Source organism: Phaethon aethereus (assembly GCF_964289735.1).
Source record: "Phaethon aethereus genome assembly, chromosome: 7".
NCBI classification, from domain to species: domain Eukaryota; kingdom Metazoa; phylum Chordata; class Aves; order Phaethontiformes; family Phaethontidae; genus Phaethon; species Phaethon aethereus.
The window spans coordinates 38,359,969-38,380,178 of record NC_138583.1 but is presented as its reverse complement, the minus strand read 5'-3'; the positions used below and the strand labels follow the sequence as shown (position 1 = coordinate 38,380,178).

At 40.8% G+C, this 20,210-nt stretch overlaps 1 protein-coding gene across 1 annotated transcript in view; it reads left to right on the top strand.

Moving 5' to 3' along the window:
• The window catches only part of LOC309407039 ((E2-independent) E3 ubiquitin-conjugating enzyme FATS), a gene marked incomplete at its 3' end in the record, with an annotated part of 68,173 nt that overhangs the window by 15,185 nt on the left and 32,778 nt on the right, over positions 1-20,210 (top strand). The window contains exon 2 of the mRNA XM_082002446.1: positions 18,932-19,026. Coding sequence (XP_081858572.1) covers positions 18,932-19,026 — 95 coding nt within the window. The remainder of the gene's footprint in view (positions 1-18,931; positions 19,027-20,210) is intronic.

Genomic DNA, 20,210 nt, shown 5'->3' with positions numbered 1-20,210 from the left:
TGTTATGGCATGATTGTGGCACGGGAGGTCATTTGTGAGCACTGAATTGCTAGTTGTGTGACAGCAAAAAAAGAAGGCTAAAAGAAAGGTTAAATTAAAGAAGCTGCTAGAAGGTATTTTTGTAAGATGAATGTATATTATCTAAATTGATGACAGGAAACCTCCAATTAGCTGAATGTTGAGGCAGAATTGCAGCTTTATAAGGTAAATACGTGTTTTCTCAAGCCAAAGGGTTGGGTAAGGAAGTGTTTAACCTGCAGCTGCAATAGGGTTACAGGTAGATGAACATTTTCTGTGTATTGGGGCATGGTGACCTCACTGCTGTTGCTGACAAATCTTTTCAATAAATCTGTCATTGCTTCCTAACAGCAATACAGACTATGAAACCTATGACCTTGTTCTCTAGAGTATCCTCCCATAATAAGGGGTGGGCAAAAGCCTTGAATGTGCTGCTTTGTTTTTCAATAAACAGTTTAGCTTTTATTTTAGAACAGAGATTTCTTCTTGAGCCCAACACATGTTGTTTTGGGACAAATAAGTTTTAAGTGGAACCTCTAAACTTGTTTCTGTTTTGTTAATTTATTGAATGCCTCTGTAAAGATACATCGAAGTGAACAGCAGCTATGAACCCCTTTTGTTGTGGCTTTTGCAATTTATAAATACTAAAATAATTGCATAAGGGAGTTATTTGAACAATTTACTCCTCGGAAAGGGTAGAATTTTCTCGTGGATTGTCTTTATGTGAAAGGTGGGTTAACCTCCTAGATGTGTCATCTTGCAGTAAAACGCTGCATTGCTCATGGTCATGAATACTTACAGGACACCATTTAGCTGTGTATAGGAGTTCACCATCATTGTGGCTTTGAATAGCAGCAAAAAAATCTGCTCTATAAAAAAACCAACCAACCAAAAAAACCCCCAACAAACAAAATCCCACCCCAACCCCCCAAAAGAACAACAAAAATACACCGCCAAACCGCCTTTGCATTATTTCTTAAGGTCTTATTTTCCTAAACGTTTCTAAAGGATGCCCACAATGTCTTTTATAGAGGTCCTGTGACAGGAGCATAATGGTAACACTGGGTCAGAGCCAGGATCCGGTTACATCTTTATCATGATTCTGGTCATTCAGGTTCACAATTTAATTATGCGTTGTGCAGAGAAAATACCTTCCAACGTGCATGTATCTACCCGGTAGTTTTACATCTCACCATAGCTCTTCCTATGCATCCTGTGAAAGCTGTTTACGATATTTGTAGATCTCTGCCATATTCCTTCTTTTTTGACTTTTGCTGACAAGCCCCAACTCATTTAGTGTCAGTATTTTGCAGTAATGGTCCTCTTTTCTGGGCCATTCTGGGAAAATATCGGTTCCTGGTATACCTCTGCTGTTTAAGGATGAAAATTGAGTTTAAGGAGGTTTTGAGGTACTGCTGTGTGTATTTTGTGAATTTACCTAGTTCACTGTATATTTTCCTTGGTTCTTGGCTCTGCTCCTTTGTCAGACTGGTCTTCTGTCATTTCTATATAATTTATACCGGTCTTTTTGATCTTTATTTGATCTTTTTTTTTTATAGTGTCCACTGATTTATCTTAATCCCATCATATTTCTGAGATGCCTGTGATATCAATATCACTTTTTAAAAACAGGCAGGCATTCTGGATTAGTCAGCGCTTCTACACTATGTATGCTTTTTCAAACTCACACGGTTAATATTGCTTCGGTTGCTATTTTTATGCTCCATGTATAAATACAGTCTTACTTGTCTTGACCGTTCCTTGCAATTTTTTTTTTTTTTAACATAAGACTCTCCATCTGCACTCTGTACAAAGATACAGAGGCTTTTATAACCAACTTTTCTTCAGCTTTTAGTTGGGAAAAAAAAAAAGAGAAAAAAACCAACCAAGAACACTCTCTCAGCTTTAAAAGCATTAACTGTGCCGTTCTATTCTGGTATAGATGGAGCCAGGCTTTCTTTGCAGGCCTCCTCCTTAGACCCCAGGGTTTTCCCAGTGAAGCTCTCCTCTTTCCTTCTCTCCATGGCATTTTCCTGCACAGGGACTGCTCTGTAGGGATGGGACTATTTTTTTTCTGTGAGGGGTTTTATGGTTTTTTTTTTTTCTCTTGTGTCCACCTCCCTCTTTCCTAGTTTCTCTACCTACCTGTCTGAGGAGAGATCGCTTTCCTTCTGAAAGCTGAGTGGTATTTCCAACACACGTAATCAAAGACAAATAGTTATATATGTTGCTTGACCCAGATCACCGGCTGGACACCAGCCCACCTTTTTCTTAATTCATTTTTTCCTAGCTTTGATCCCAATACTGTTTATTTTACATTTCTAGCAATCTCTAAGAGACATTTAGCAAAGGCTTTGGATATAAGATGAATTCCAAAATCCATAGCTTTTCCTCATATTGTGTTTTCGAACGGAAATCCTCTTGAAAGGTCACTTAGAAGCTTGAAATACTTGAGTATTTAGATTGTTGTTGATTTTTCTCATCGTGATTGACTAGCCATCAAGCTCATCATGCTCTTCTACTAAAAACAGAATAAATAGTTACATTTTCTTTTCTTGTAAAGAAAGAACCCACTGAGCTTCTTCAATATAGCTGCTGGTGGAACTGCATTGTGCACAGATGGGTATCCACAGAAATGACACGTGGATCAGACTAAATACTGTAGACCCTACTATGCCATGGAGAAACCGGTTCATATATGTGCGCTGTAGATAAAGAAAAACACTAATCCATTTCAAAATGTTTATGATGGCTTGTTTACTTTCACAGATCAGCATGGCAGCATTTGAGTTGTTATAGTTCTATACATCCCCAGCGAGATGCCGTGGTGACTTCTTTATTGTCAGTGGCTGGTTTGTATGGGCCTCTTTTTGTTAAGTGAATGGTCTTGGTCATCATGCTAGTAACATGGTTTTAGTTGTGCAGTTGACTGTGGATGTGTTGTATGGGATAATGTATTTATGGCTGGAGGCTTGCTTTGATATCCTTTCATAAAGTCTGGCTGAAATAAGGATTATTGAGTTCACACTTCTACAGGCAATTCCAAACACTGTATAATTTCACAGACGTTTTATGGTAGATTAAACCACTGAATTGACAATTCTGATGAGGAGCGGCTGAGGGAACTGGGGGTGTTCAGTCTGGAGAAGAGGAGGCTGAGGGGAGACCTCGTCGCTCTCTACAACTGCCTGAAAGGGGGTTGTGGTGAGGTGGGTGTTGGTCTCTTCTCCCAAGTAACAAGCAACAGGATGAGAGGAAATGGGCCTCAAATTGCACCAGGGGAGGTTTAGATTGGATATTAGGAGAAATTTTTTCACCAGAAGGGTTGTCAAGCATTGGAACAGTGGTGGGGTCACTATCCCCGGAGGTATTTAAAAGACATGTAGACATGGTGCTAAGGGACATGGTTTAGCGGTGGGCTTGGCAGTGCTGCATTAATGGTTGGAGTCGATGATCTTAAAGGTCTTTCTCAACTTAAATCATTCTATTATTCTCTGACTCAGGAGTGGCTGAAGATTTTTTTTTTTTTAATAAAATAAATAAATTAAAAATATAGGCACACCGCCATCATATGTGCAAGGATCAAATTGCTCCTAAGACTTTTTTACAAATGTAATAAAAAAGAAAACCTGAAGTTTTTGCCTAGATGGTAACTTTTTTTCAGCATTGACCTGCCTACATATGAGTTTGATGCTGTTTTAATTAGTCTTTTTTTAAGCAGGATGATGAAACATGTAAACTTACATATGTCATCTTGTTACTGTTTTCTCATTGAGATCAACATATCTCTGTTGCTCCAGCCTTAGTTCATGACCTTAAAATACTTTTCCATTTAACTTCCAGGCTTTAATGATCCAGCTCTGCATTGACAAAATGCAGACTATTGAGTTATGGTAGAAAAATTTTAATATCATACGATGATTTTTTTTTTGAGAAGACAGATCATGTAATTGAGGCAATCATTGCTGAGAGGCTAACTTAAAATTTTTCATTTCTCCAGTACAAAGTGTCAAGGCATTTTAAGAAAATGGAAAATGCCAAGTATTTTATGGAACTCAGTAGCAAAAATATAATAGCTCTATGTATCCCTCTTTGAAAAGCTGCAAGTCTGTTTTTTGTAATGAGTGTAAAAGCAAATTGTATATTATTTTCTGCAAGAGAATTAGCTTTTATTTATTTAAGGCAATCAATGTTTATTATACCATTTGGAGAAACAAATTTAGAAAAATACTCTCTTGGATTTATGATGGGGGTTGTGTGTTTTGGTTTTCACCACAATTAAATAAAACCTTATCCTTAAAAAAAGAACTATTAAATATTCTTCAATTCTTATGAAATGTTCTTCAATTCCGTATAATCCTGTATCATCTTCTTTTTGGCAGCTGCACAGCAGCTGTTTGCTCAGTGTCTTTTGATTAATTCTCTTACAGTTCCAGCGTGTAATATACCTAGTTTGTTTTGAGAAAGGGAATATTTTTCATATTTAAAAATCCCTTTTACTGTGGTTACTGCATCTTTGCAGATTTAATTAGGTCTCAGTCCCTTCCAAATCACGTAAGGCAAAGGTCCCTTCTTACTTGTCCCTGAGGCATCATTACAAAAAGTCCCCAGATGGAGTCTAGTTTCTAACTGATGACTTTACCATATAGGGGCTAATTACTTCTAATCTTACACATTGATGAGACTGTATTTTATGTCTCTGAGCCACTGAAACTGTAACTGCCAAATTATCCTCCGCTGTGATATGCGGGTTATTTCTCCATTAAGCGGACTGGCTTCACAAATGGCAATCCCTCCCTGCCAGGCTCTTGCATTTTCAACCATAATTATTTCTGGCAGACGGTTCCGTCCGATGAGCCCTTGTTAATCCACGTTATGATCTCGGATAAGCTGCTAGTGCCTGGCTGCTTCGAGCCAGGAAAGGGTGAGCAGAGCAAAGCCGGGAGCCGGGAGCCCGAGTCCCGGGCAGAGCCGGGCGCTGCTCTCCGGGGCTGCAGCTTGCTGGCTGGGTTTCGCTTCACCTTGCCTTGAACCGCTGGCTTTTTCTTTTTATGAGCAATAGCCTCCATCAGATCTTTAAAAGAAATGACTCAACACTTTCAGCTTCTGAGAGGGAAAAATTGTATTTGGAAGTCTATAATGCAGGAAGGTGTTGGAAGCCTAGTCCAGTATGAGCTGCCTTCAGTCAGCCCTCGTAAGCACCCGGGAAGAGCAATGAATATCTAAAAAGCAGCAAATAACTACAATTGCACTCTGATTTCATGGCCGTACGTGATAGAGGTCAGTAACATAAAGCTCTTTATTTCTTCATACAAAGCGGTGGTTGTTATTAAAACTTGCTGTAGGTGAAGGTATTGGAAACACTCGTTCAGGGAAATGCCGTATTTTATTACAGCATTACTTCAACCCATACAGGCTTTCTTCCCTGCTTCTTTCTCCACCGCTTTTGACCCAGCCCGATGCAGCTAACCTTGGGGTTGGTTCCACAAAGGAGGAGTTTATTCCAGGAACCGAGCGTGAAGCTATAATAATTTTGGTTTAGTATATTCCAGATCCTAACCCAGCTCTGCCAATAAGTAACTGCTAACTGGAATCTTTGCTACAAAAGCGGGGGTTTTGGACGAATACATTTTGGAAATGGTGGAATGTTCCCTTGGCTAGTTTCAGGGAAGTCAATAGCACCTTATTGATTTAGCCATTACTTTTTAAAAGCAACGGGGAACTAAGTTTGCAGTGCTGTCGGGGGTGGGGGACGATGACAACAAATTAAAAAAACACCCCACAGCCCCAAATCCCCAACCTTGAAAAGCCTGGGAAAATCCTCATTGCTGTCACTATGGCTACCACAGCCAGAAACACGAACTTATACCCAAGGTACAGAAACATTTTGTGCTCAGTTTCAGTACTTTATTTACATTAAATAAACAAAGAAAAAGGCCACAACCCACCACCTAATTGTGGATTAATAAACTTTCCTTAAATGTTGAATGAAGTGTATAAGTATGCATTTATATTGCTATCAGCATTAACGTTCTGGCCAAGGTGTTAATCCCAGTATTATTCTAACTAATGCAGTAATACATTTAGAGTAATAAGACAGTCCTAAATCAATATGACATAGAGTAGACTGATCTTCCAAAAATAATGTGTTCAGTCTAGGGTATGAAAAGCATTTTTGCCCTTTTATTTAAAATACCATGAATGACTTGCTGAAATTTTTGTTTCTTTGTTTACACGACGGATGACTTTTATCCCACTAAGCATTCAAATAGTATACTTACTTATAAGGCTATTTTATTTTTTTTTTAAAGGCAGTATCCTGGAAGCCTTTTGATCTGTTTAAGGGGGCCAAAACCATAAAGCTAGATGAGTGTAAGATGAGTTGTGCCTACTGTTGCAGGTATCCCTGCAGTGTGTGTCCGTGTGGAACATCAGTATGTGCTATAGGATTGAGATTAATAGGATGTATCAAGGAATGTACGAAAGAGTAGCCCTGAATTTGCTTTTTCTTTCTTACCATTATTTGAGCTTAGCTTTTGGAGTGATTAAAGCAACACATGACTCTTCTGCTAATCCTCTAAAGTTGGCTTCAGTTGGTAGGATTTTAATTTACAGTAAATACTTCTGTTGTAAAAATTAGCCTTTTATTTTCAACTCTCTTGAATAATGCAGTACCCTATAGAATCAATACCTGTGTATACACCTCTCTTTATCATTCTCACCAAGCAAATTACATGTACGTATCATGGGAAACAAAATACAGGATCTCTAAGCTCCAAGAGGAGAACAGATATCCATGGTTTAAAATAAAATGGTACTGGCTTGTGACCCTGTCTGCTTCCTCATGGTGGGGCAGCTGTTGGCGTGCTCTCAGCACGCATTTATACCTGCTCCAGCAAAGACCAAGCTCTTATCCATTTTGCCTTTGGACACAGAAGTCACCAAGATGATAACTTTTTTGAATGGATGTAAAAAATGTCCATTACAAACCAAAAAAGCAAACAGCAGAAGAACAGCCAAAATGCCACCATGCCTGAAAAAAAATTGAATGTTAACTGAAGTAATTTCAAGTGATGCAACAAAGACATCTACCTGAGCCTATTGGCCCAAGAAAATTAGAATAAAAAGAGGATGCAGTTGTGCTATGAGAAAGGGGGAGGGAGGGTACAGACTACTCAGAGAAGTGAAATTGTTATTTCTGGAAGCATAGTTGGTGGAAACGAAGTACTTCAGTGGCCTCTCACAGCTACCAGCTGTGGTTTTGTGGCTGGGAATTTAGCCAGGACACCATCCTAAAATGGGAAACTGTGGGCCCAGCAGCAGAGCGACAGACAAGGGTGTACACACAGTAACGCATTAGTTACCTGAGGTTACCCCAGGAGTATGGGCGTGGGGGAAAGAAGGGTGGGAGCTGTATTTTCACAAGAATTCAGAAGCCAGGTAGAACTAGTCATTGTGTTTTGCTGATATATGTATTAAGTCAGTTAATGTGACTGGCAGCGACTAGTGAGGTGGGTGTTGGTCTCTTCTCCCAAGTAACCAGCGATAGAACGAGAGGAAATGGCCTCAAGTTGCGCCAGGGGAGGTTTAGACTGGATATTAGGAAAAAATTCTTTACTGAGAGAGTGGTCAAGCATTGGAACAGGCTGCCCAGGGAGGTGGTGGAGTCACCATCACTGGAGGTGTTCAAAAAACGTGTGGACATGGCAATTCAGGATATGGTTTAGTGGGCATGGTGGTGTTGGGTTGAAGGTTGGACTTGATGATCTTAAAGGTCTTTTCCAACCTTAATGATTCTGTGATTCTGTGATCCAGTGGCACAGTGTATGTGCAAGTCCATTGCAAGGAGGTCGGGTTAAGAATTGTAACCTATTCCATAAATTGCCCACTGTTTCAAGGCATTTTTCTTGGGTGCTTTTGCTTTGGTTAGAGAGGGTGAAGGGGGAGAGTCATGTTGCATCATGAGAGAATTCAGCTGTAAGCCAGCCCAAAATGGAGAGCAGAGGCCCCAAAATATGGTTTGCACCAGGACCATAGCTGTGTAGATGGGCTGTAGAGTTTTATGTCTAAACTAAATCTCCAGCTACAACTTTCCTAAAAGAAAATTCCACCCAAACTTTTCCTTTGCCAAAGCATCCAGGCTTGCACTGGCTCTCTGCACAAGGATGAATCTCCCCCACTCCCAGTGCAGAATTCGTTGCTCTTGGTTTCAGACATATCACCACCTGGTCACGTCCCACCTGGTGCCTCCGGTATGACGTTGTGAGCTCTTAGCATACTCCTTGTTAAGCCTGAAAATGCTTGGTGATGTTCTATAGGTCATTCTGCAGCTTCTAGCTGGAAGATTTAATGGTACTTAATGTTAGAGAGAATATTGATAATGACAAAAGAGGTTTTTGAAAGCACATTCAGTAAAGTCTGTCTCCTGTAACTGGTGGACCTGAAGAGACCTTTGGGATCAATTCTCATCCCAGAGCATGCGGTAGAAAGATCAAAATTGAGAGGGGCCAACATTTGACTGGAGGGAGCTGTGCTGGATGAATTATTTAATGGCTTATGCCTTGGCTCTGGATCAGAGTTTGTCGCTGAACAGAACAACTGTAGGACAAACAAAGTGGCGGTGGTAACCATCCATAACGGCTTAATTTTGCCTTCAATAGTTACTTACTTCAGCATTTTGTTATACCAACCTAAGCTGTTCAGTTACGACTTCACACAATTTTATTCCAGGTATTCTCTGTAGTAAAATTTGGGTATCCAATGCTGTGTCTGTCACAGTAGGCACGTTTAGGAAAGTGACTACTCTGGTAATGATTCACTATGTGACTTCAAACGTGAACACATGCTATACATGATTATATCTAACGTACAGCAACACTGGGGTCAAGCAGTTATGCCTTCATTAGATCAGCCTCCAGCACTTAACTTTTCTTTAAGACTCTCAATTTCCATAATCTTAGCATGAGATTTCCATATTTTTTTAGAGAATGAAAACAAAAAGGTGACATTGAAAGTACAGACTAACAAGAAAGCGATCAAGCCCATGAGTCGGTACCCTAAGACTCAAGTCTCTCCCTGGTGCCGCTCCCTTCTCCCCACATCTCCTCACCCATCCCCTATTCCATCTGCCCACCCCGTGCCTCCTCACTGCTCCCAGGACAAGGAGCAGCGCCCACCACGAGTGGTGCGGCACTACGGAGGACCTGCCTGGCTGGTAAGCGTGTCTGCGGATCAAACGGGGAGACCCAGTGAACTTCCCTCCGTGGCAGCCTCTCGGTTCTACAAAGCCATTGATTTTTGCAATAAGCTTGTCAGAGATCAGCTATCGACCCTGCTGCCGTGTTGGTTGAAATAGCCCACAAGCTCAAAAGCCCCAGGGTGGACAGACAGAAGGACAGGGCATAAATCAAATTCCTTCTGGAAATGAGGCTAAAAATTTGATCCGAGTGGAGACCTCAGTGCAAAAGGGTTGTCGGAGGAGTTTTGTTGTTGGTTTTTTCTTTGTTTCATTTGGAGTAAATAATAATTAGGAAAAATCAGGACTTCTAAAACACAGGGACAACTTTCCTGCAAGCATAGTTGTGCCATGTTACCCAGCATACTTACGCCGGAGTGAACGTGACCCTTTGTGTTTGGCTCTAAATCAGTGTTGGTGAACTCATCATTAAAATGTATAGGTATGTAAATTACTTTATTTGTAGAAGTAGCTCCTAGGGGATAACTGTTGTGAAAATAACTGTTCACATATTGAAAAATTTTCCGGATTCATCTGGCATCAAAATGTGTTGGGGACTGTGTGTATATTTTATGAACGCAACACTGTAGAGCAAGGAAATCTTGCAGCAAGTAAAGGAAAATGCATTTTCTTATCCATCTGATGCTGCTGCATGCAATAATTTGGGATCTGAGCTTTCAGTTTTGCACAAGAAATGGAATCTACAACAAGCATGAGTTTTGGGTTGTTGCTAGGCAGCAGGTTACTGCTTCTTGGAAAAGCGGCCACGGCTGCTGGGTCCAGCTGGGCTCCTCGGCTGGAGGGGCCGGGTGGGTGCTGACAGCTCCCAGCCCTGCTCCTTCTCATTCAGGTGACATCTGCAACCGAACGAGAGCTTGAGAACTCTAAATTTCATTCCTTGCCAACCAGTACTTAAAAGACACCAAAAATTAAGGTTCCGAGTTAATTAACAGTTAATCATCCTTCCCAAGCTTTTCTGCACCCTCCATCTCTGAGTTGAAAGCCAGTCTGAGTGACTAAACAAACAAACAACACAAAAAAATCCCAATTACCAGTTATCTTTTGTTGAATCTGGTGATAAAGCCAAAATCCGCCATGCCCTGTTTTATGTTCATATTACTATGTTTTTGTTTTAATCTCTAGCATGATCTGTATTTCTAAACCTGTTGCAATGGAATTCAAAAGAGCTAATTCCAAGATCAAACGAATCGCAACCACGTGGTGAAAGCATGCTGTGAACAGAGATTTGTTTTTCAATTTCTCTTCACAAGGCAAATGTAGGTATTATTTCACCAACTGAAAAGTTTTATATGGTAGAATAATTACTAAGTTCAGCTGCATAAATAGTTGTCATATTTACAGTCAAGGCAAGTCAATGACAACTGAAATTAGTGGGAGCTGCGTAGTATTCTTAAATTATGTAAAATAAAACTTTTTACTTTGTGATCAAACTAGTGACTTAGAAATTTAACTTTTTAGGTTTTGTAATTATTTAAATTTTAGCTATTGTGTTTTTATCCTGTGAGGTTTTTTTTTTTCCTCTTGGTTTTAGCCTACTGCATCCCCTATTATCAAACAGTTTCTGATGTCTGTAATCACAGCAGTTAATGTGAAAGATTTCCCAGAAAGAAATAATATCCCAAGTATTACACAAAAATGAATGCTTCCATTATACAAAAGTAACATGAAAAGTCTATATTAAATCTGGCATGACTTGTGCTCTGTTGAGTTTAGTTCCGTTGCACAAATCATTCAGCATCAAATTTGGCTCATGTGAACATCCTGTTTCTTTGTTTTGGAAACAAAATTGGTCTAATATAGATGTGTGTTGGAACTGCTTCTTTGATGTCTTGACAAAAGCATCTGTATCCACAGCACACATCATTTTCTGGAGCCACCACTGTATTAAGAGTATTAAAAGAAAAAAAAAAAAATCAATAAAGTAAATACCATTGTTGAGCGAAAGCGTGGTGAAAAATCCCCGCAGCAGGATATATATTGGGTCATAAAATGCATGCGTAACAGACGGTGCACAGGTTTTCTCTTGTCCTTTCTACAGTTTCTTGTCTTAAAGTTGTGCTCTTACAAAAGCAGATAAACGTAAGAAATACTGAATTGCCAAGCCATTGCCTCTAGCTCCTATTATGCATAGGGAGCTTCGGGCAAATGTGCCTGGTTTGTAATTGCTACCAGCTCTGAGTAACACTGGGGGAATTTTTATTTACAAAACCCACTTGTACCATCAAATTCTGTGCGTGTTATGAGCTTTACATGTATACATGTAACAACACTAAAATAATTCTTCATAAATATACTTTTTGGCTGCAGAACTGCTTTTCCTTTGTTTGCTTATGTACAGTATTTGTCATGTTTACAGTCACTTAGGAATTTTCTGGCTATCTCAAACATTCTTGTGCTTTCAGAAATGGACGTGGTCACTAAAATGTGGATGTCTTAATAAAATGCTGTGAAAGGGACTCTGAGAGTGGTGGAGGATGCCTTCCAACAGCTCTTTCTGTATGAAATGTTTCTGTTAGTTACATCTTTGTTTTGAGAGTACATTAGGTGCTCAGTGGTCAATAAACCAAATAATGTTACAACAGATACTATTGAGTCTTAGTGCAAGGATCTGAACCAGGAATGGTATTCAGAATGCCTTAAAATTAAAGAGATGTAGAGCCTGAAAAATTTAAATTTTGGTGTTTCTTGGACTCTCCTGCTTTCTTTGTCTCTATCTGCCGTCTACCACCTTTTCTGTACAAACTTCTAGCACATCTAGTGTTCATATTTAAAGGTTTTATTCATGTTTGTCCAACCCAAAAGTCAGTGCCACATATTTTTTACATGAAACAGCCTCCAGTGACTGTCTTGCTGTTGTTTTTTCGCCTTTTCTGCCTCCTGTGCCATGCCAGTGACAGACTTTCAGAGCCCGTCAGCCCTTCATCTCCGTTTGGTTCCCATCGATCTGCCTTTTCCTCCATGGTCCCAAACACCATCTCCAGGACAAAACCCCTCCAGGTGATTCCTCTGCAGGTGCTACTTCCAGAGCTGCTGAGGTCCCACAGGAGGACTTGTTTAAAAACTCCCAAATAACTTTTTAGGGTCAGCACCTTTCAAAAAAACCAGGGTGACCACCAAACAGGAACTTTGACAAGAAACCAAAGGTGTCATCTCCCTTGTGCTGCCCCTTGCCCTGGTGTGAGGATAGAGCACCTCATACGGGAATCGTATTTGCCACCTATGGTGGGAGTTGTCGCCTTTAAGGAAAGTTTGGGGGATTTTTGCTGCTCGTGCACCATCTCTCACTGCTTTGCAAAATCCTCTTGGGAAAATGTGTCCAAATTATATAAAAGTGTCTGTCTCCCAGAATCCTGGTGAAATATATGGACAAAATTGCATTGCTTTTAGCAGTGCAAAGAGATGGGCGGAAGCCAGTCCCACCAAAGTTTGAGGAACCGGGGAGCTCTGAGACCTTTGTTGCTTTGCTCATCAGTGTTGGGGAGCTTGGTGGCTTGCTCCTTGTCTCCAGTTCTTCCTCTCACTGCCACAGGAATAGGAACTGTGACATTTATGGCATCTCTTCCATTTCTACAACAAAACTACTGAAGAAAAATCAGGAAAGAGAATGATTTGGCTATTAAACTCTATTATCTCTTGTGATCCACCCCAATTCTCCATGCTTTACAGATATCTAATACCCTGTTTTTGAGCTCCCCATTCCACTCCTACCACACGTTATGAAGATCTCAGAAGAGCTCCAGCAGGGAGCTCCACTGACAGACCATGTTATTTAGACTGAAGAAATCAAACCTATGTCAAGTTAAATCTTCCTGCGTACTCCCATTTGAGTCCTTGGCCTGAGTTATGTCCATACAGCTGGGTTTTGGCAGGTTTGCTGAGTTAGTCACTGCTTCTAAGGACTGAGATTTGTCAGTATAAGCTTATGCTGCCTAGAGAAACCTAGGAATGTGTTCCTCCCCACACCACTGAAAATTAAAAAAAAAAACCAACAGAAAAAAAGCCCAAACTTGGAGGATGAGGAGAAAGGGAAGAAGGAGAAAGTGAAAAATCTACTTAGTTTTGTGTGTGTGTGTGTGTGTGTGTGTGATGGATGTGCTGGGGGTGATTCCCCACTTTATTTTATTAAGTGAAGATAAAGAATAATAACAATGCATAATGAAAACACAATATTTTTTCTCTTACGCATGGGTTTCAAAATACAATTCCTGTGCTTTTTCTAGCACCCTGATGAGCACCTTTCTTCTAATGGCATGGATAATGAGAGATTTATGACTTCTGGCTTTTTGATAGCAGACCAGAACTCATTTGTCCGTTCCGTGGCGGATCCTGTAATCATCTCTGCAGGCAGCCAGCTACAGCTTCAAGGTGTGCAAGCAGGGAAAGATAATTCAGTTAACAAATCTCATGATGCTACTTGTAATAGAAGAAAATCCATCCTGACATCTAAAAAAAATATTTTTCTATTTTGTTTACATAATGAATCCTGTTCAGACTGAAATGATTTCAGGCTGTTTTGCTTACTCTGATTTGAAAATCTTCCCAACAAAGCTGCCTTAAAATGCTGTTATCTTTGTGCAACTGTGTTCAAGTACTTTCTTTTGTGGCAAGGTACTTGTTTGTATTGCTTTGGCTTTTTTCACGACAAGATAGATTTCAAGAAAAGACTTGGCAGCTGCTTTCTCTCCCTTTAAATCTGTATTGCTGTTCGACCCCCACTGTATGTAGGTGCGTGCTACTTCTTAAAAGAAGTTCAGCAAAGATGCTGTAACAGGGCTGATGTAGTCTCCCTCTGTCATCCTCTCTTGAGGGGTAGGTACAGTGGGTTTCTAGCTGTGTTTGAGCTATCAGGATGACGTCGCACGCTCCTTAAGCATCTTAGTGAAAACCGCTGTCTCTTCTTACATGAAGGCAGCTGAATGTCAAATCCCTCAGAGATGAAAATCAGGTGTATCTTTATGAGACTGTAAGGTGGTAAAATCCACGTGTGGCTACGGGGCTGCATTCCTGCCCATGCCCCGTCTTCACTGGGATGCTGCTTTTGGACGATCATCGACACAACACTTCACCTCTTCTTTGAACTTAAGATTACTTCTGAAGGCTCACCCTTGAAGGATGGCAAGACTGTGCCTGTGCCAAGGCTTTCTGGAGATGCATCACTCTCTCCACTAACAAGTAAAGGCAACGTTCACCAGTAGATTCCCTATAAATCAATTTAACATCAGCAGGCACTTCAGTATAAGGTGAAGATTTTCAGCATTCACCTGTCTCTACTTTTAGTACCGGGCATGTGAACTTTAGCGTCATTGTTCAGTTTTATTTTAGATGACAATACTCTCTGCAATATTGTGATAGTCTTTCTTTATGACACGTGAAGAAGACCAGAAGATGTGGATTTGGTTCTGGTGTTCATTCAGACTTGGCTTTCATCTTAGATGTATCTGTAATGTCCGGATGGTTTTTCTGGATGACTCACTTCAGATCTGAAGAAGTAAATTAAGATCTCTCCCAGCCCTTACTGAGAGGGAGCGTGGTGAATCTTTAATGATGACACTCTTTTCCTCAAGGCTTCCTCAGGTATTTGAATTAAAAAAGTCACAAGAAAATTTAAACAAATCTAATGTTTTAAACAGAATAAAGTATAAATTAATTCCTCCAGGTTGATTTTAATGATATGATTTATCTGCTGATAACTTACAGTAAGAGTAATGCACAGAAGGAGAAAAAGGATTAAAAAAAGTTTTAAGTGATGCCAAAGACATTGTATTTGCTGAATGATTGCTCTGGTGCCTGACCCTGCAGCCAAGTCATCGATGTCCTTTAGCTCCCAGGTCCCAAGTGGAGAATTTGAGCATCCTTGGGTAATCAAGAGTGCTGACCTGAGGGCTGTAGGGACCCTGGCTGCCATGGATGTGGGAGGGAGTCTGACTCCCCTCACAGGTCTCTTAGGTGGTGGTCTAAGCATCAACAGAAAGGATAATTTTTTGGTCAAGTGGAGAAGTTTTCCCCTTTTCAGACCGGTGTATTTGTTCTGCGCTGTTGTTTTATGGTGTTTTGAGGGAAGCACTGGAGGTTCCTGGAACCTCTGGAGGAGCTCATTTTGAGGTGATGCTGGTGGCTCAGAGGGGGTGGCAGACCTGGTCAGTGCAGGATAAGCAGGGCTTGGAGCAGAGCAGAGGAGATCAGAAGTGCTGACACGCATTTGAAATTTGTCAGCATATGACTAGTAAATGAATGAAATGACAAAAACTGGAGATGAGGCTGGGGCAAGTAGTCCAAAGTCATTCCAGCTCTGCCCAGTGTCACTCTGGGTGGTGTCATCAAACAAGGCCCAGCATGGCAGTCTGTACATGTCTAGCAAAGGCCTGAAATGCTGGCAAAACAGCGTTATCCGTGGACTGTTTTCATGTGTGTCCCAAGACTTGTACAAAGCCTCAGCTGGCTGTAAATTGGGCTGTCCTGTGCATGCCAAATATTCGCAGTAAACTATTTTTCACCAGCACCCTCACCTTTGCAATCTATCTGTGTTTTAGCAAGCTGATTTACAAGTACATCTTTTCTGAATCATTATCTGAGCCGTCTGCCAGTTGGCCCGAGGCAGACATCCCGGCACTCGGGACTGGGAGAATTGGTTCCAGCTGCACTCCGTAATTAGGAAAACCCTGGTCTGTAGCCGGATGTGCAGATGCCTTGCCAAGGAGCGTATCATTTGATTCAACAAACAGTATTTGTGGGGAAAAAAAGTAAAAAGAGAGAAGGTGTAACAGGGCAAAGTTCATATTCCAGCAACGACTCCTCTATACCTCATCGCATCTCCCGCTTGTAAGCTGGAGAGGTGGGTCACTGTGGGAAGGGAAGGTCTGGGGAGGTTAAACAAATCCTCAGGATTTCAACTCAGAAATAAGTTTCTCATGCTCCCCACAGAGATGGAAAGTCCTTGAAATGCCATTTCTTTCATGCTTTCGCACCAGGGGAAAACTGAACTTTGCATTTCGTTGTGTAACGAGAGTTACAGCGCAACGTGTTTTGTCAGCAATGAGAATTTGTATGAAAACTCTGTATGTGACACATCTCAGCTAAACCCTTGCGGTCCCTGAAGTGTCTTCATTTCAAACACAGATTCAAGGTCTTTTTAAAGGTTTGGGGTTTTTTTTTCCCTTGTTCTGTTGACACAAATTAACAAATGTGAATCTTCCAAGAATAGATTTAATAATATAATGAAAAATACCAGAGCTTTTGCCACCAATGCCATTTAATCTATTTCAGCAACTAGATTAAATGACTTGCCAAAAGTTTGACTGTTTTCCAATAGGATTCCTATAGTAATACAAATATGTCATTGCACAGGATATGGTTCAAAATGCAATGCAAATACCCACTCTGGATGATTTAGCAAAGAAAATAAATATTTCCTCCTCTTCTTCTTCCCACCTCTCTTCATCCTATCCCTCCTGCCCCAGAAACAGCTACTTTCTAAAGTTAAGCAAGCAAGAATTAACTAATCTATCCTAAGGGATCTGTGTGAAACTGGAGGGTCCTACCTACAGATTATTGCTAATCACAGGAGGCTACTTTGATAAGAATAACTTACATATTATATGTCATCTACTGTGTGGACTTTGACAACTTGTTCTTGTTTGACCCTGTAGTACTCAGGCTGCCTTTTGTGCTGAAAATACATTTGAATGAAATTCATGAAAGGCCATCTGGCAAAACATGCCTGTCTGGGTCTGATTTATCTCCGGCCAGCCTTCTGGATCTTCTTGCGTACTGGTTGACATTCACAAGTTGATGTTCTCTTGTTGTAGTTTTCCAGCTCACTCTAAGACAACTGTAGTTTTTTTATGGTAAAGTGATTGAGGAAAATGTCTATTACTTAGCTGAATTTGTTGCATTAATTACATACTTTTTTTAATCAAACCTTTGGATTTACTGAAGTCTTGCCCTAATTCAATTCAAGAATTTCATCTTTATCCTTCTCTGCATGTTATTCTCTATTTAGTTGTTTTAAAAAACAAATAAGACAGCATATGTAGCAGCTCTTCATTGTGAAGGTATTCGCATGTGACTTGCCGGAGTACTGATACACTGAAAATAACCTTTCCGTAAGGCTCACCATGCAGTTACCCCTCTCCCACTGCTTGGGGGCACAGGTGTATGTTGTCCTTCACCAAAAATGTGGCACCTCCTTCTCACTGTGTACCACAACAGGATGAGGGGCAGGCTCCAAGGGCATCTCGCCTGTATTTTGTGCCAGCGGTTACCATGACCCAGTGCTATACTGGGTTCATTGCATTTTCTCTGATTTGCAACCATGCATTATTTCTTTGCCGAAAAATGAGTACTGGGTCCTCTGCTCTGACTATTTTCTGGATTCTCTTTTTTTCATACTGTGGCTGATGAGTCCAGATGTTTTCTTTGTTGCTCAGGACCTTCTATTCCCCAGTGCCAAAAACAATCTTCTTTTTTTTCATGCCAGCTGTGAATATACGCAGTGGCATTTGCATCTTGGAGCTGTGCCAGTATTAAAGTATACCTTAGCATACTTTATTAAAGCAGAAGGTTAATCAAACATCCTGTTAGTGTTTTGTGATTGCCGTCCTGTGGTGGGACTCAAGACCTCTCCATGGGGGATAGACCTGATAGCTTCCCCCTCTTTCCATTCTACTCTTTAGCTGCACCCAAGGAGATGAAGGTGATGAAGCCTGCTATGGTGGATATGCTTTAATGAACACTTCTTATAGTGGAGCTGATTTATATTCCTTTGTTAATGTGATGTTACACATAAACTGAAAATCTGCGTAGTAAAAAATCATCAACTTCTGTAGCAGGCTGCCTAAGTGAAAGAAGAAAAACTATAAAAGGTCTTACCAGTGGTGTGACTTGTTGCTATAAAGCAACAGTCAGTAATGTCAAGAGATTTCCGTCCAAAAAGAGAATTTTTGAAAATTAATTTTGGATGTTTATTACAAAATAGAAAGTAACGTAATTTCTGGCAAAACTATCGACAGCAGATGTAATGCATCATTGCAATAGCCCAGACTCCGTGTCATATGGAAATTAGCTCTGTGTGAAAAGCTGCAGACAGGCTAACGCTCACAGAAAACAAGATGACAAAATCAGAGACTGATGGACTGATCTAACAGTTATCACTGAACTAAAAAAGTTATGATGTCACAGAATTTGTCAATATGATTTAAAATTATTGTAGTTCTTTAAATGTGAAGGTGGCTTAATTCGAATGGCATCAAACTCATAGCATCCAGCCCATTCATGTGCTCATTTGGGCTCCCACTTCTGCAGACTACACAAAAGTGACACTTGTGGAAAGCCACATTTCCCATCTTCCCCAATTCCTCCACACCCATGCCTGAAGCCACAGGAACCAAAAGCAGAGATAGTCAAGCTTTGGGTCAGCCCTGACTGCATCGTGAGCCTGTCCACAAACACACCTTGGCAACAGGAGCCCAGGGGTGTTTCAAGTGCCTCTCCTGGGAAAAGGGGGAAATAGGATTCCTCCGATAACCTGATCCCAGGGCAATCAGATCATTTACAGTAGCTCTTTGCCTCCTGCTTACGTTCCATTTACAACCACATTTGCTAGCTCATCTCCTCCAGAACACTGAAAATAATGTTACTTTTTCGCGTTTTTTGCCCCAGGAGTGACACAAAAGCAAGGGGGCACTGACGGCCAGAGGACATGCACTGGCCTTCAGCGGGAGAGTGCTGCGGACAGGAAATCAAGCTCTACCAAGGTAAAATAAATACATAAATAAATAATGTTTACGTAGCAGCCAGCAGAATGCATTCAGGTTTCAAAAAAAAAAAACAATCGCTGATCGCTGAGCAGTGTATTTGGACTTGGTTTTGTTTAGCTAGGCTTAGCTTAGGCAGCAGCAAAGCCAAATAAAATGATGGCTAAATGTTGTGATTCTGTGTGCTCTTGGGGGGGGGGGGGGATTGTTAAAAACACCCCAGGAGACTAAATCAGGTGGTATCCCAAATATCAATACACTCTGTCTCAGATGTTCTCAGGATAAAGCCTGAGGTTTTCAGTTCACCACAATTACTTCGTGTAAGTGCGTATTTTTTCACAAGATGCAGTGAAGCTTGAAAGCTCCCAATGAGCATAGGATCAGCTGGTCAAACCTTAAAGATCCATTTCTTTGCCAAAGGTTGGGAAGAGGGAATAATACATATACGCAAGCAGAAGAAGGAAAAGCAAATTATTTAAAATATTGGTGCATGAATTTGAAGATAATTGGGAGTACTTTTGACATGCCTTTGGACTCTTGCAGGATGTCTCCATCTGTGCAGCCCTTAACAAAAGAAATAAATGTCAAAGTACCTACTGGAGGATGAGAGATGCATCCAAAATAAAGTATTTAAAGGAACATTCTTCTTTTGGTGCCCGTAGAAATCTCGGGGAAGCCGTGAGCTTTGGAAGGCATGCAAAGGTCTAAACCTGTAGGTAGAACTAAATGCAGTGCAGAAATGATGAGACAAATGTTGTTACAAACCGTGAAAGAAGCAAAGAAGGAAAAAAATTATTTCCTTGGGGCCGTGAAATTATTGAATTGTCAAAACCACAGGCAACGGGTTTAAAGAGTGGATAAAATTTACTTGGCATCGCACCTAGTTAATAAACTCCTGATCTACCTCTGCCTATTTGGGTTCCCAAAAGAGCCTTCCCAAGAGCTACAAAGGATCTTGTTTTCCGTGTTGTTTCCATGCGTGGAGGACAGGAGGACAGGAATGGTTTTGCCCATGGGCTTTGGTGCAGTGTCCCAATGGTGGCACCCAAACCCTGAGAAGAATGACCATGGCACCCAGGAGATTACAACTCTGTCAGTCACATAGTCTTGCCTGAGGAAGAATAATATTATGTTTCGTGAAATACTTGTCAAGTACTGGCATTGATTATCAGATGATAGACACC